General features: G+C 39.3%; 1 protein-coding gene across 1 annotated transcript in view; it reads right to left on the bottom strand.

The window, feature by feature from the left end:
• The window catches only part of ITGAV (integrin subunit alpha V), a 46,060-nt gene that overhangs the window by 7,220 nt on the left and 25,021 nt on the right, over positions 1 to 13,819 (bottom strand). Inside the window, exons 13-22 of the mRNA XM_065751147.1 lie at positions 12,960 to 13,151; positions 12,791 to 12,836; positions 9,158 to 9,259; positions 8,092 to 8,150; positions 6,941 to 7,095; positions 5,722 to 5,859; positions 5,020 to 5,087; positions 3,793 to 3,940; positions 2,980 to 3,072; positions 1,871 to 1,950 (exon numbers count right to left, since the gene is read on the bottom strand). Of these exons, the coding sequence (XP_065607219.1) occupies positions 1,871 to 1,950; positions 2,980 to 3,072; positions 3,793 to 3,940; positions 5,020 to 5,087; positions 5,722 to 5,859; positions 6,941 to 7,095; positions 8,092 to 8,150; positions 9,158 to 9,259; positions 12,791 to 12,836; positions 12,960 to 13,151 (1,081 nt within the window). The remainder of the gene's footprint in view (positions 1 to 1,870; positions 1,951 to 2,979; positions 3,073 to 3,792; positions 3,941 to 5,019; positions 5,088 to 5,721; positions 5,860 to 6,940; positions 7,096 to 8,091; positions 8,151 to 9,157; positions 9,260 to 12,790; positions 12,837 to 12,959; positions 13,152 to 13,819) is intronic.

Below are 13,819 nucleotides of genomic sequence, written 5' to 3'. Positions count from 1 at the left end.
CATCGTACAACAACTGTACAACCAGGAAAGCCCAAAGTTCCTCCTCAGAACATCAATTTTGCCTGAAGACTTGGCCTTGAGCTAGTCACAAGGCAGAAAAGTATGGTAGGGCTACTTTTGCCTATCATCTTGAAAGTTTTTTGAAAAAAGCATATATTTTATGAAAAAAGCATATAAAGTATAATTAACATCTGATTCCCACATCTCAGATCTACTAAATAATTAGCAATATATTAAGGCACATATAGTCATTTTTACACAAAGTTCCTTTGGACTTAGCTTATAAAAAGCGCAAGAAAAATATAAAGTACACTCCTATTCCCTTCAAAGCAGGGCTGAGAACAGATCCTGGTCACCTTAGAAACTTCTCATTATTCTGACAGGTTTTGGAGAAAGCAGGGAGAAGAAAATTGAGTGATAACATCTTCAAAGCATTCCACTATGAAAACTTGGACCACAACAACTAAAAACAATGGTCTTGTGTGTTCTGACAAGAGGAATTCAACCAGTCAGGTGTACTCACAGACATACATACCAAAAAGATAAGCTGATAATTCTCTTCCACTACATGATGTGTGTGCTATTTTACAATTTTTTATATTAGGATTTCTACATTTCTCAAAAGTTCCTTAGTTAATACTTTGAAATTGGAGTGGGAATAAAACAGATTTCATGGCTAGCTATGGAGGGATGATGAGTGACAGTCAGTGACTGAGGAAATTCCTTTTGTAAAAGGCAGTAATAGGAACTTCCCTTCTTTTCCATCAGAAGAGGAGCATGACTTCAGCAATCTCATATAGAGATTCTTTGCTGACTTCCTTCTCCTAGGAAAAAAACAGGTAGTGACAGCTGATGGTCTAAGGGAGAAGACAGATGCCTCAGACAAGATCACTTTATGCAGAGAGCCAGAATCACATTTCACTGTCACTGCTTACTTGCTGCTGGAAAAGTTGGAGAAAATTGAATAGACAGCAATATGAGATCAAAGAGGTATTTAATGGCATGAACTTTGATCAGTATGGAAAACCACTGTATCATTAAAACAGAATTCCAGACTTAAAGCTACTTAACTCCTGTAGATGAAAAATACAGTATATGAGAATTATTTATTTACTTCCCATGAAAAAATGAAACCCTTAATTGAGAGAGGGAAAAAAAAGGGTCTGGTCCACTATAGGGAAAAACAAATACTCTGCATGCGTGTCATATATTCATTGATAAATTAATATTTATGTATCACATTTACATTCAAGTGCTGTGCTTATCTTCTGATTAACAAAAACACTAAATAATTAGTTCAATTTAATTTTTAGACTCTTCTATGCTAGCTACTGTACAGCCCAGAAAATGGTTCAGTGAATATTGCATGCGCATAGACCATCGTATACGTAAGTCTTTTTTAAGTGGCTACATCTATCATCCATGAATTACATAAAATTTGAAACTCTGGTTTTACGTCAGAGGCATTCAAACACCTACTTTTAAAACAGGGCTAGAAACCCAAAGACAAAAATTATACTGTGGCAGTACAGAAGTGCCAGGAGATTACAGCAAGTACAAAAAACGTGGTTAAGTCTTGAAACACTTGAAATAGTTTTGTCTCTCATTATTCACACAGCAATACTAAAATGACAATTTGTGCCACAGCCTGTGTAAGAGTTGTAACCAAAGAAACTACAGTCAACTAGAAAACTGTATCAATCTTGTATTTTAAAAACCTTAATTCATAGAAGAAGGTGTAGTTGTTAAAAATATTACCAAGCAAAGACCACACAGCTGTCCCACTGTGAAACTATAACTGCTCAGTTCATGATCTATACACTCAGCACATTATCTGCCAGGTAACGTGCATAGTCACAGATTTCTGTACCTTCGTATTTGCAAGTCAAACTTCACAGAGGTATCCATTTCAGACTGCTGGTGCACACTGAAACGCAGGCCAGCTAATAACTGTAGAAACAAAATCACCATGGTTCAGTGGAGTACAATAAAATACATAATAAAAGTTTCTAAGTACTATTATACTACAGTGAAATTGCTCGAGCGTGTGGTCATAAAGAGAACACAAACAGAACGGGCAAAGAAAACTTGTTCAGTTCATCACTGCAGTAAACATGCCCCTCTCTCTACAGATTTCAGACAATGCATCAATGCCATAAAACAGAAATATATAGCATACGTCATGCTCACCACCTTGCTTCAGCTATTTTTACACATAACTGAGTAACCATATGTGTTACAAGAATTGCTGTGGTCTAAAGAACTGGGCACAGTTTAATAGCTTGGAATTTACAGTTCACAAGGTCAGTGGATAACAGTTGCTTCAATGCCTGTGAAGTTCAGATTGGTATACTTGGAAACGTTTTGGAAATAGCATTTATTCATCTGTTCAAGATGTCTCTTGGAAGAAAACACTGCCAAAATGTTTAGAGTTTTAACTGATTTTCACTTTATTTCCTCAGAATGCAAACTAGACGTTTTAAGTCACAATAATAACTGCCAGGTACGACTACTAGTTTTTGAATTATTCTAAGTTGTGGCTACATTTGATTATAATGCAGTGTTCTCAGCTTGACAAAAAAACCATCTCAAGACTTCACAAAACCAGACAGAAGCACTATTCATTTTCCATTAACAGAAAGGTGTATTAGGAGCTAGCTATTTATTATATACCAAAAAATTAGTATTTGATAGATCTACAGACATAGAACACACCAAAATAAATTCCTCTGTTTACTGAACTTCTCATTTTGAGTTGCATCATAAAATCCACAGACACCCCTTTCAGACTTCCATTTACTCAAGAAATTGAAACCGGTTTCCATTGAACGAACCAAGCACATGGGTAGCTAGATGTCACCTAGATTTCATCTTAACTTTCTATTGGTAAACATCCCATTAAAACACCACCTGTGATTAAGAAAAGCACCAGCTGCCCTCCTGCCTGAACTACCAAACACGCATAGGACCAAACCTTACCTTAGTTCCCGCTTTCATGGGATTTCCCAGGTCACAAACCACCATGCGAGTTTGATTCTCAGTTTTAAATGCACATGACAGCCTTGCTAAAGCCTGCCATAAAACAGAAAATAAAATTAAGGAACATCATTCTTTACCTCTTGACATCTGTTTCAAAGGTTAGAGAAGAGTGCTAGATATGCTGCATTAATTTTAACATGATTTCTCAGTCACAACATAATCAAGCGTTATAAATTCGATGAAATCTGAATATTCAAGTCTGCAAGGAGATGAATGTTACTGAAGTGAGACAGATGCTCTTTCCAAGGTTATCAAAGGAGAAATTCAGTACTCTTATGTTGGATAGCACTGATGATTTCTGTGATCTATAGCAATTTTCCACTTAATTCTTTAAAACCTACATGAATAAACTTTGGCAATCAGGGAAGCATTAGAATTATCTGCAGAAAATACAGCTTGGAAGGCAAAACAACATGAATACTCACTAGCTAACTCAACAAGAGGCGTTAGAAGAGCTATCAGATTTTGAATATATTTAAATTTAAATGGCTACTGTTTGTATGAAGACATGATAGCAAATACAACCTGTGTGTCAAGACCCCATCACATACATTTTCCTTTGTTGCTACGAGCAGACTCAAAGTAGAAACATTTGCCAGGGTGTCATATAACCACAGGGCTCAGAATAATCTCGTAGCATTCCTTAGGAGCTTTGCTTTAAGGTTTTATCTCAAGCAGTATCACCGACGGACGCTCTCCTGCAGGCTTCAATAGCAACAACTACTCAGAAAAGAACAATATTTGCAATTTTACCTCATTGTTCCGAACAACACCAATGAAATCTGCTTGAGGCGGAACAATGACGAAGAGTTCTGCTTCATAGGCTCCTTCCCCTTGATTCTCAGCACTGACAGTCAGTGTTAAGGGATTGTCGTCACCAATATAGATCTTTTTCTGATCGCTGAAGTAAAACAAGGGTAAAAATGAACTCTTCAGTCAGGTGTCTAAGTATAATACTTTTAACTGGCTGAACTTACAGAAAGAAGAAACTCTGAGATTGCATAAAAACATTAGAGAAAGCAGGAGGCAGTACATATGCTTTGGGAACAAGAGAGCACTTCACTGTATTTAAAACTAGAAAGTGACTACGATCACTGACAAAAATGGAGTAAATACTACATACATGCCTTATCGTGAGAATCTTCTTTTTAAATCTGTTATGAAAGAAATGATATGACCCAACACTTCTCTTCTTAACAGAGTAAACCATTATTCACAACTAAATCCCTGTGCATATTTTGAGTTACGTGCCTACTTTACAGAAGTACAAGCACACGTTTGTAACAGAACTTGATGGAAGGAAGGGTAAACTATAGCATACAGCCAACACCTTTCTAATATATCTGTTCCAGATACAAGTAGCATATCTTACAAAATATATATACTAAAGTATTTTTAGATTTTCAACCAAGAGTTAAGCTAAATGTAGCTGCCATAATGTAAAATGTTTCTGACGCATTTGCCTGAATGAGCATATCCATCAATTGTGCTACATACCTACATGTGCACACACTACACGTATAATGGTACAAAGAGAGCTAACAGTTATGACTAGAGGTAGTGTATTCAGAATGGCTTTCAGGCCTGCCAAGCACAAGAAGCTCAGCTTCAGGAAGGAATTGCAAGTAAGAGCTTGTTCTTTTTTCCTGCATTTATAAACAACACCACCAATACCAACAAAAGGCAAAAGAAGCCTTATCCACCCCACATCTGTTCACATTCTCATGCTCCTCTCTAGTGTTAAATAACACTAACCGCAACTAATGCTACACTTGTATCCAGGTCAGCAAACAGAAAATGTTTTGTGCAATGGTACTGGAGAGGCTATATTGTTCTCCCTCCCTTACATGCTAGTGACATTTGTTAACAAAGCAGGAAAAACTGTTCTCGCAATTACAAGCTCTTGAAGTCCAGAATTCAAGTTCAGAATTCAAGCAGAGTTATTACCTTTTCATATGGCATTTTTTGTCAAATAATTACCTTGTTACTGAAACCTCCAGCTTTGGTTTGCAGATATTATCCTCACCACAATCCAGCAGAATGTGTGCCTATTCAGAAATCAAAAGCATACCGATTTAATAATTTCCACGTAACATACACTCCCAATAATGTTGTTTCACCACTGAATAAAAGAACCTGCCACACTTTTCAGTTCCAGGACCAACGCCTACATGTCATCATCCTCTTTCCTTACTTTGAATCTAATCATCTTGAGTTTTTGCAAACAAACTTTTCTCTTTACGAACAAGAGCAGAAACTGTACACAAAAGGGCAGAAACAGAAAAATTATTATGAGATCTGTGGAGATAAATGGATAAAATACATAAAGCTGCACAGGATGAGAAATGCAAGAAACATTCCAATCCTTCAAGGGTAACATCTTCTGTACTATTATTTTCTTCTTGTCTCCAGAAAAATGTTAGACTGTACAAATGAAAAAGAAGTGCAGTGTTAAGGAGTAAAATATTTATAACTATATATATATATATATATATGTCACTGAGAAAAAAAGATGCATAGGGAAAAAAAAGCCAAACAAGTCCAATCTAAAGTTCCATAACTCAAAGGCTAAGGCCTAGATGCATATGTTTGTATCCTAGTTTTTGAGAAGTGCTAAGATGAACACACACATTGAAAGCTGAAAATATGTTCTATGTTTTGTTATCACAGAAAGAAATATACCTGTCTGCTCATATTAGCAGGCGTGAACTGGTTGAGGATAGGATGCAATCCTGTTGCATCTGCAGCTGTTTTGTAATCAAGACGATATTCCATAAAAATGGTAATGGGAGTTAATTTGTCTCTAAATTCAGATTCATCCTAAGGAAACAAAAATTTAGAATTGTAATTAAAACAAAACCAACGTTTCTCTAGTTAACAGCTATCCCAACAGCAGCACCGAGCAGCAGTTTTAATTATTGATCAACCTGTAGGAACTAAAAAGCCAAAACAACATTCAAATACCTGGGGGCTCTTTAAGAACTGAAAAACCTCTTCTCAAAGAACCTGTATTGTAAACTCTGAATATGGGCAATTTCAGTTTTAGCCAGTATGATTTACAAATGTAAAAGGAGAACAGAGAAGGATTACGTCAGAGAACTTGAGCAGCAAGGAGCCTCTGAGTCTGAACAATTCTACTTCTTCCTATAACAAAAAATTCTGTATGCTTCTAAAATCCAAAGATATTCATCTTCAGAATTCCTAAAAATATTCTCTTACAATGGCTTTATTGGCTTTCATACTATTCACTTCAAATCACTGTTGAGTTCATTACAGGACCTTATTTCAGAAGCTATCTACTATGGACAGAAACCTACTGATAACACTTTCCCTGACAGTTTTCAACGATTTTTGCATTCAATGTGAGGTCATCTCATATAGATGAGAATGCCAGGGTTTCTTCTCCTGGGTCAGACATTATATTTAATGCCTGTCCACATTTGTAGGGAATGAAGCAAAAAGACTAATAAAAAGCAAATGGAGCATTTCAGCCATTTCTGTCTCCTCTAATTGCTGATGTTTGCTTTTCGGTTGAAAATTTGTTTTTTTTCTCTTTCTTTTCCAAGGTAGAAGCACAACATCATCTTACTGACTTTTAAGTTTCTTGTAAATTATAACTAATTTCATGTCTAGACAACTTGTCCAAGTACTGATTAAAGCGTTTGGAAGTGAATTTCCAGTCCATGTGACCAGGATCTTTATCAAAGTGCTACACCTCTTCATCCCCTGGCAACAACACTGACCTACGAAAGACAGACCAGTTTAATAGTTCTACGTTTATCTATTAGGCAAGAAGTTCCTCTACCTTGGTTTTTTTGTGTGTGTGTTTTGTTTTTAATGGAAAAAAAAAATTAAGAAACAATGCACCAATGATTTCTCTAAAACATAAATGGATGCTTACCCTCAGAAAAGCATCCAGCTCTTCACAATTCATTTTGCCTCCCTTTGTAATAGTCATGTTCTTGGAGTGGCTAGGCTGTCTGCTGTGGAGAAAGAGAGCTCTCCTTATAGCTCCTTTTTGCTTCAGTTTATCCAACAGCAGCTCCACTTGAAAATCTGTCCGATACAAAGCACTCATATTAGGGATACTTTGTCCAATTAAACACGAAACAAATGTGCATCAGAAGTGAGTTTAAAAACTGATTTTACCTTTTAAATAATATATAATATTATAATAATAAATTCTTAATACTTGGAGCTTGTAAAACTTCCAGTTATTTGAAAATAAAATCTGTTAGTACATCAATTCTCAGTACAATAACTAACAAATGCTATGATTACCCTAAATCAGGCTCTGCTCCATCTTTCAAAACAGAAATTATACTACTGTTTGAGCAATGATACATTCATAATTACTTTGCAACTGCACGAAAAAAGCTTTTCAACCCCAGTGAACAGCAAAGCAAAACTTAGTAAATAGTAAAGCAGTCTTGTACATAATATTAATATAATTGAACTGTACTGCTGACTTAACTACTTCACATATTCAGTACAGATGATGAAATATATTAAGAGCAATTGCAAGTCTTTCCAAATCATACTTCTTTTATGCTTGTCATACATAAAATACAGAATAGCGTTTATAATTGTTAGTCACTACTTGACTATAGCATGCTATCAGCCATATTATACAACAAGTGTTTTGTGTCTTGCTTATATTCTTAAGGCCTAGCTATGTTTGTGGTTGAATATTATTTCCTCTAAATGTGGTTGAATAAAACTTTCCTCTAAATAAGATTTCAAACCAGTTCTGTAAAATACAAAGAATTTCTCAAGACTAATTCCACAAATTCTTACACATAGGCTTTTAGTCCCAATTACTCTAAAAACCACACTGATTTCAATTAACACAAATTAAAAAAAAAAAAAAAAAAGGAAAAAAACCACCACCAAACCCTGCCGAAGATCTGCACAGTCACTGCTGAACTGGCAGAACTGCGTTATAAATGGTTATCATTTGTTTTAGTAATGAAAAAAGGGTCGTGACCACTACTCATGTCTGCAAACAGGATAAAAAAAAATGACAGTACAAAAAAAGGTAATAGAACTTACTGAGCGAATTAGGGAGCTTTCCTTTGCCATCTGCTTTTAAGCAGAACTTCACTTTGAAGCTGTTTTGAAAGAAAACAAAGGATTAATTTCATACACTTATTCTTCCCCTCTTTTTATTCTAAATCTCTTCACTGTTTCTGTCAGTTCATAGGTCTTCTGTTGTGGGACTCTAGCTCAATGCCAAGCCCTGTCTTCTACTGGTGGAAAAGAAATTGCAACCTATTAATAAAGAGACAGCAAAAAAAGCAATGCAAAGCTTTTGTTGATCAAAAAAAAGCATGGCCAGCAAGTCGAAGGAGGTGATCTTCCCTCTTTACTCTGTCCTGGTGAGGCCACATCTGGAGCACAGTGTCCAGTTCTGGGCTTTCCAGCTCAATAAAGACAGGAATCTTCTAGAGAGAGTCTGGCAGAGGGACACAGAATGATTAAGGGCCTGGAGCATCTTCTGTACATGGAAAAGCTGAGAGACCTGTGGCTGTTCAGGCTGGAGAAGAAAAGGCTGAGGCTGATCTCATATTTACAATGAGATTACATTGTAATTACTTACAATGTCTTACAAATGTCTGCAGGGTGGATGGGCCCAGGCTCTTTCTGATGGTGCCACTGACAAGACAAGTGGCAACTGGCACTAGCTGAAACATGTGAAGTCCTGTACAAACATGAATTAACTTATTTATTTTGAGGGTGATGGAGTACTGGAACAGAATGCCCAGAGAGGCTGCAGAGACTCCTTCTCTGGACATACTCAAAACCTGCCTGGATGCTTTCTTCCATAAGCCCTGTAATCCGTTACCATGTTGGAAAGATCTTACTCTACTCAACAAATACAGTTCAAAATCTGTGCAGGAAAAAATTTATTTTAGCAGCCAGTGCAGAATTTATTGAAGACAGTATGTCTCTCACCACTGTTGAGAGAGTTCTTTGTGTTGCCTGTACTTTAAGAAAAACCTGGTATTTTTTTTAACTGCCTGGTTAGACTTCATGAATCCTCTCAAAGCCTGAGTTTTATGAAAACAGAAGCTGAAAAGCTTCTTCTTGCCACAGGAAAAAGAGACATCCTACTTACCATGAAACTTTTACATCTGACAGTGAACAGGCTTTGTTTTCTGGGTTTAGAATAGTTGGATTAACTTCGAGGGCAGCATTCACTCTAATAACTGGCCTGGCCCTACAAAGAAGACATCCTTTATAGCAGCATTCAGCACCATGGTAGACAATGCCCTTCCCATTAAACTGCAAAATACACACTTAGAAAATAATTAGTAGAACTACCAGAAAAACAAACATCAGTGAGAAAAATGAGAAAGCTTCTCTGTACTCTTTTCCTACTGTCTATTCTATTTTAGTTACATGGACGACTGTGTTAAGGAAAAGTCCTTCCTGTTTTCAATACAGACAAAAAAGGTATTTTCCCTAAATGAGCAAGTCTTGATGAGGATACTGGGGCTGCACAGTGTGACAGCTAGCAGCAAGCTGCGTATCAGAATCTAGAAAACGGACAGTCAGAAAGCATTTAAGACAATTAAAGCTTTAAACTAGCTGTGACGGGGGAAGGGGATAAAACAGGGCTCTCCAGTAAAGCGCCTAAGGAGGCTGTGCTGGAAAAAGGGGTGAGGCAGATATCTCAGCTGAAGTGCATCTATACCAATGCACGCAGCATGGGCAATAAACAAGAAGAGCTTGAAGCCATTGTGAGGCAGGCTAACTATGACCTTGTAGCTATTACAGAAACATGGTGGGACCTCTCCCATGACTGGAATACTGGGATTGATGGCTACAAGCTCTTCAGAAGGGATAGACAGGGAAGAAAGGGTGGTGGCATAGCTCTCTATATCAAAGAGTGTTTTGATGTTGAAGAACTAGTGGTTGGAAATGACAAAGTAGAGTGTCTATGGATAAGGATCAGGGGGATAGTCCTTAGGAGTGACATCGTGGTGGGGGCCTGTTACAGACCACCTAGTCAGGATGAAGAAATAGATGAGATGTTCTATAAACAACTCGTAGATGTTGCACGATGGCCAGCACTCGTTCTCATGGGGGACTTCAACTTCCCTGATATATGCTGGAAATACAATACTGCGCAGAGGAAGCAGTCCTTGAGATTTCTAGAATGTGTGGATGATTGCTTCCTGACTCAGCTGGTGCAAAAGCCTACCAGGGGAGATGCCTTGCTTGACCTACTTTTCACTAACAGGGAAGGACTAGTAGGGGATGTGAAGGTTGGAGATTGTCTTGGCCAGAGTGACCATGAAATGGTGGAGTTTGCTATTCTGGGTGCCGTCAAGAGGGTGACTAGCAAAACTATTACCTTGGACTTCCAGAGGGCAGACTTTGACCTGTTCAGGACGCTTGTTGCAAGGGTCCCTTGGGACTTGCTCCTGAAGGGTAAAGGGGTCCAGGAAGCCTGGATGCTCTTCAAGATGGAAATCTTAAAGGCACAGGAGCAGGCAGTCCCGGAGTCCTGTAAGTCAAGCCGGAGGAGCAAAAGACCAGTGTGGATGAACCGGGATCTTTTGTTGAGACTCCGAGAGAAAAGGAGAGTCTATGTCCTCTGGAAGATGGGTCAGGCTACTTGGGGTGACTACAGAGAACTGGCCAAGATCTGCAGGCAGAAAATTAGAAATGCTAAAGCCCAGCTTGAAATTAGGCTGGCTACTGCTGTAAAGGAGAACAGGAAACCCTTTTACAAATATATTAACAGCAGGAGAAAAACTAAGGAAAATTTCCCTCCTTTACTCAACGAGGCAGGCAATATAACCACAGATGATAAGGAAAAGGCTGAGGTTCTCAATGCCTTCTTCACATCTGTCTTTAATAGACAGGACAGTTATCCAAATGGTACTTGCCCTGACCTGGAAGTCTGGGACGGGGTGCATAATGCACCCCCTGTGATTCAAGCAGAGACGGTCAGAGATCTTCTCCTCCATCTGAACTCCCACAAGTCCATGGGGCCAGATGGGATCCACCCAAGGGTGCTGAGGGAGCTAGCAGAGGTGATTGCCGAGCCACTTTCTGCCATCTATCAGCATTCCTGGTTATCTGGAGAGGTCCCACAAGATTGGAGGCTTGCCGATGTGACTCCCATCTTCAAGAAAGGCCGTAAGGAAGACCCGGGGAACTACAGGCCTGTCAGCCTGACCTCGGTATCAGGGAAAGTTATGGAACAGATGTTATTGAGGGAGATCACACGACACGTGCATGGCAATAAAGGGATCAGACCCAGCCAGCACGGGTTCACCAGGGGCAGGTCGTGCTTGTCCAACCTCATCTCCTTCTATGACTGGGTGACCAGACAGGTAGATGAGGGAAAGGCTGTTGATGTAGTCTACCTGGACTTCAGCAAGGCCTTTGACACGGTCTCCCACAGTATTCTCCTAAGGAAACTGGCAGCCCGTGGTGTGGACAGGTTCACTCTTCTCTGGGTGGAGAACTGGCTGGAGGGCCGTGCCCAGAGGGTAGTGGTTAATGGAGTTAAGTCCAGCTGGCGTCCTGTAACGAGTGGTGTCCCCCAAGGGTCAGTTTTGGGGCCCATCTTGTTTAATATCTTTATTGATGACCTAGACGAGGGAATTGAGTGTACCCTCAGTAAGTTTGCAGATGACACAAAGCTGGGAGGATGTGTCAAACTGCCTGAGGGTAGGGAGGCCCTTCAGAGGGATTTGGATAGGCTGAACAGCTGGGCTGAGCAAAATGGGATGAGGTTCAATAAGACCAAGTGCCGGGTCCTGCACTTTGGCCACAATAACCCCATGCAATGCTATAGGCTTGGGGCAGAATGGCTTGAAGAATGTAGAGAGGAAAAGGACCTGGGGGTGTTGGTTGATGCTCGGCTCAACATGAGCCGGCAGTGTGCCCAGGTGGCTAAGAAGGCCAACAGCGTCCTGGCCTGTATTAGAAATAGTGTAGCCAGCAGGAGCAGGGAGGTGATCATCCCCCTGTACTCAGCTCTGGTACGGCCGCACCTCGAGTACTGTGTTCAGTTTTGGGCCCCTCACTACAAGAAGGACATTGAGGCCCTGGAGCGTGTTCAGAGAAGGGCAACAAAACTGGTGAGGGGCCTGGAGCACAAGTCTTATGAGGAGCGGCTGAGGGAGCTGGGATTGTTTAGTCTGGAGAAGAGGAGGCTCAGAGGAGACCTTATTGCACTCTACCACTTCCTGAAGGGGGGTTGTGGTGAGGAGGGGGTAGGCTTCTTCTCCCTGATAAGTAATGACAGGACGAGAGGGAATGGCCACAAGTTGCGCCAGGGAAGATTTAGATTAGACCTCAGGAAGCATTTCTTTTCTGAAAGAGTGGTCAGGCACTGGAATGGCCTGCCTAGGGAGGTGGTTGAGGCACCATCCCTAGCGCTGTTCAAGAAGCGTTTAGATGAGGTGCTAAAGGACTTAATTTAGTAGTTGGGTAGAGATAGTGATAGGAGGATGGTTGGACTAGATGATCTTATAGGTCCTTTCCAACCTTATGAACTTATGAACTTATTTCTTAACAGATATATTGAAAAAGACAAAAAATATACTGCAGACTGCATATGTCTCCAGTAAAAGCAGCAGTATAACCTTTCCTCCTCTCTCATCTCCAGAAGTCTTGGAAGACAGAATGGCAGAATTTCTGCCTTCCTTAATCTTGCGTTGTTTTGTAATGAGTGCATGCCAGCTTTCCTTCTTCATTTACTTTTGTAAAAGCATAGAGTAAAACATACCTATACAGAACAGCTGTGTCAACACCAAAGGCTCCAACAATCAAGTCTAAGAAAAAAGGAGAGAAAGGGGAAATAATACACGTTACATATACATATATATGGATTTAAATAGGCTGTTAGTCAGAGGTAGGGCTGCTATTAATCTAAAGTGACACGTATAGCCCAGGACCTGGATATCCATTTTTGTCCACATCTGTGGCTCCTTTCAGTGAGTACCCAAAGCTGGGTGGCATAGTCCGAGCAGCCCACTGCCCTTCAAGAATTTGAGACGGGACTGCATTCAAACCAGTTGCTCTTCCATTGTAGATATAGACAAGTCCTCTCTTGTCCTCTCCACCATATGGTGCAGCTACTGCAATATCTGTAAACCAAAAGAATGATCTTTAACATCTTTAAACACAGACCAAGAGAGCACATTTGTACACAGATGTTGATCTATGATTTCTGATGTTTTAATTTTGATCTATGTCAATAGGAACAAAAATTAACAAGTCTTAAAAAAAAATTCATACTTTTTTTTTTCTTCTTTTTTAATTGTATGCTAGGATATCTCAAGCTTAGCAAGAACATATCATGAACTTGCATTTGGGTGTGGACAGTAAAACAAACACTTCTGCTCACAGATGGATCATATGGATTTGGGATATTTTTGAGTTTAACGCCCAGAATTAGTCACTGCTGGAGACAAATCAAAAATTAAGTGGAACTATTTGTCCATTTCATTAACATGCTCATGGTTCCTCCAAAGGGTGTGACATTTTAATGGTTGTGGAAGACTCTGAAATCAGCCTAAACAAATGTTAAATATTGAATTCCAGTCTACTGTGATCAGGGCTTGGCAATTTATTTGACGGAGGATATTCAGTTACAGGAATTACATTCACTCTTTAGTTTAATAAGTTTGTGAGCACTTAACAGTGAACAATGAACAGTAATAAATAAAATGCTAATCAGACTCTACAGCAAATAATACACCTAAGAGCAGCTTCAGAAGTGTACTGAAAATCTAAATTCAATGTTTCCTCAATA

The sequence above is a fragment of the Cyrtonyx montezumae genome, unplaced genomic scaffold, assembly GCF_038088225.1.
Source record: "Cyrtonyx montezumae isolate F1298 unplaced genomic scaffold, pur_monq_1.0 scaffold_7, whole genome shotgun sequence".
NCBI classification, from domain to species: Eukaryota; Metazoa; Chordata; class Aves; order Galliformes; family Odontophoridae; genus Cyrtonyx; species Cyrtonyx montezumae.
Note: the sequence above shows the minus strand (reverse complement) of the source record. Positions and strands in the feature narration are given on the sequence as shown.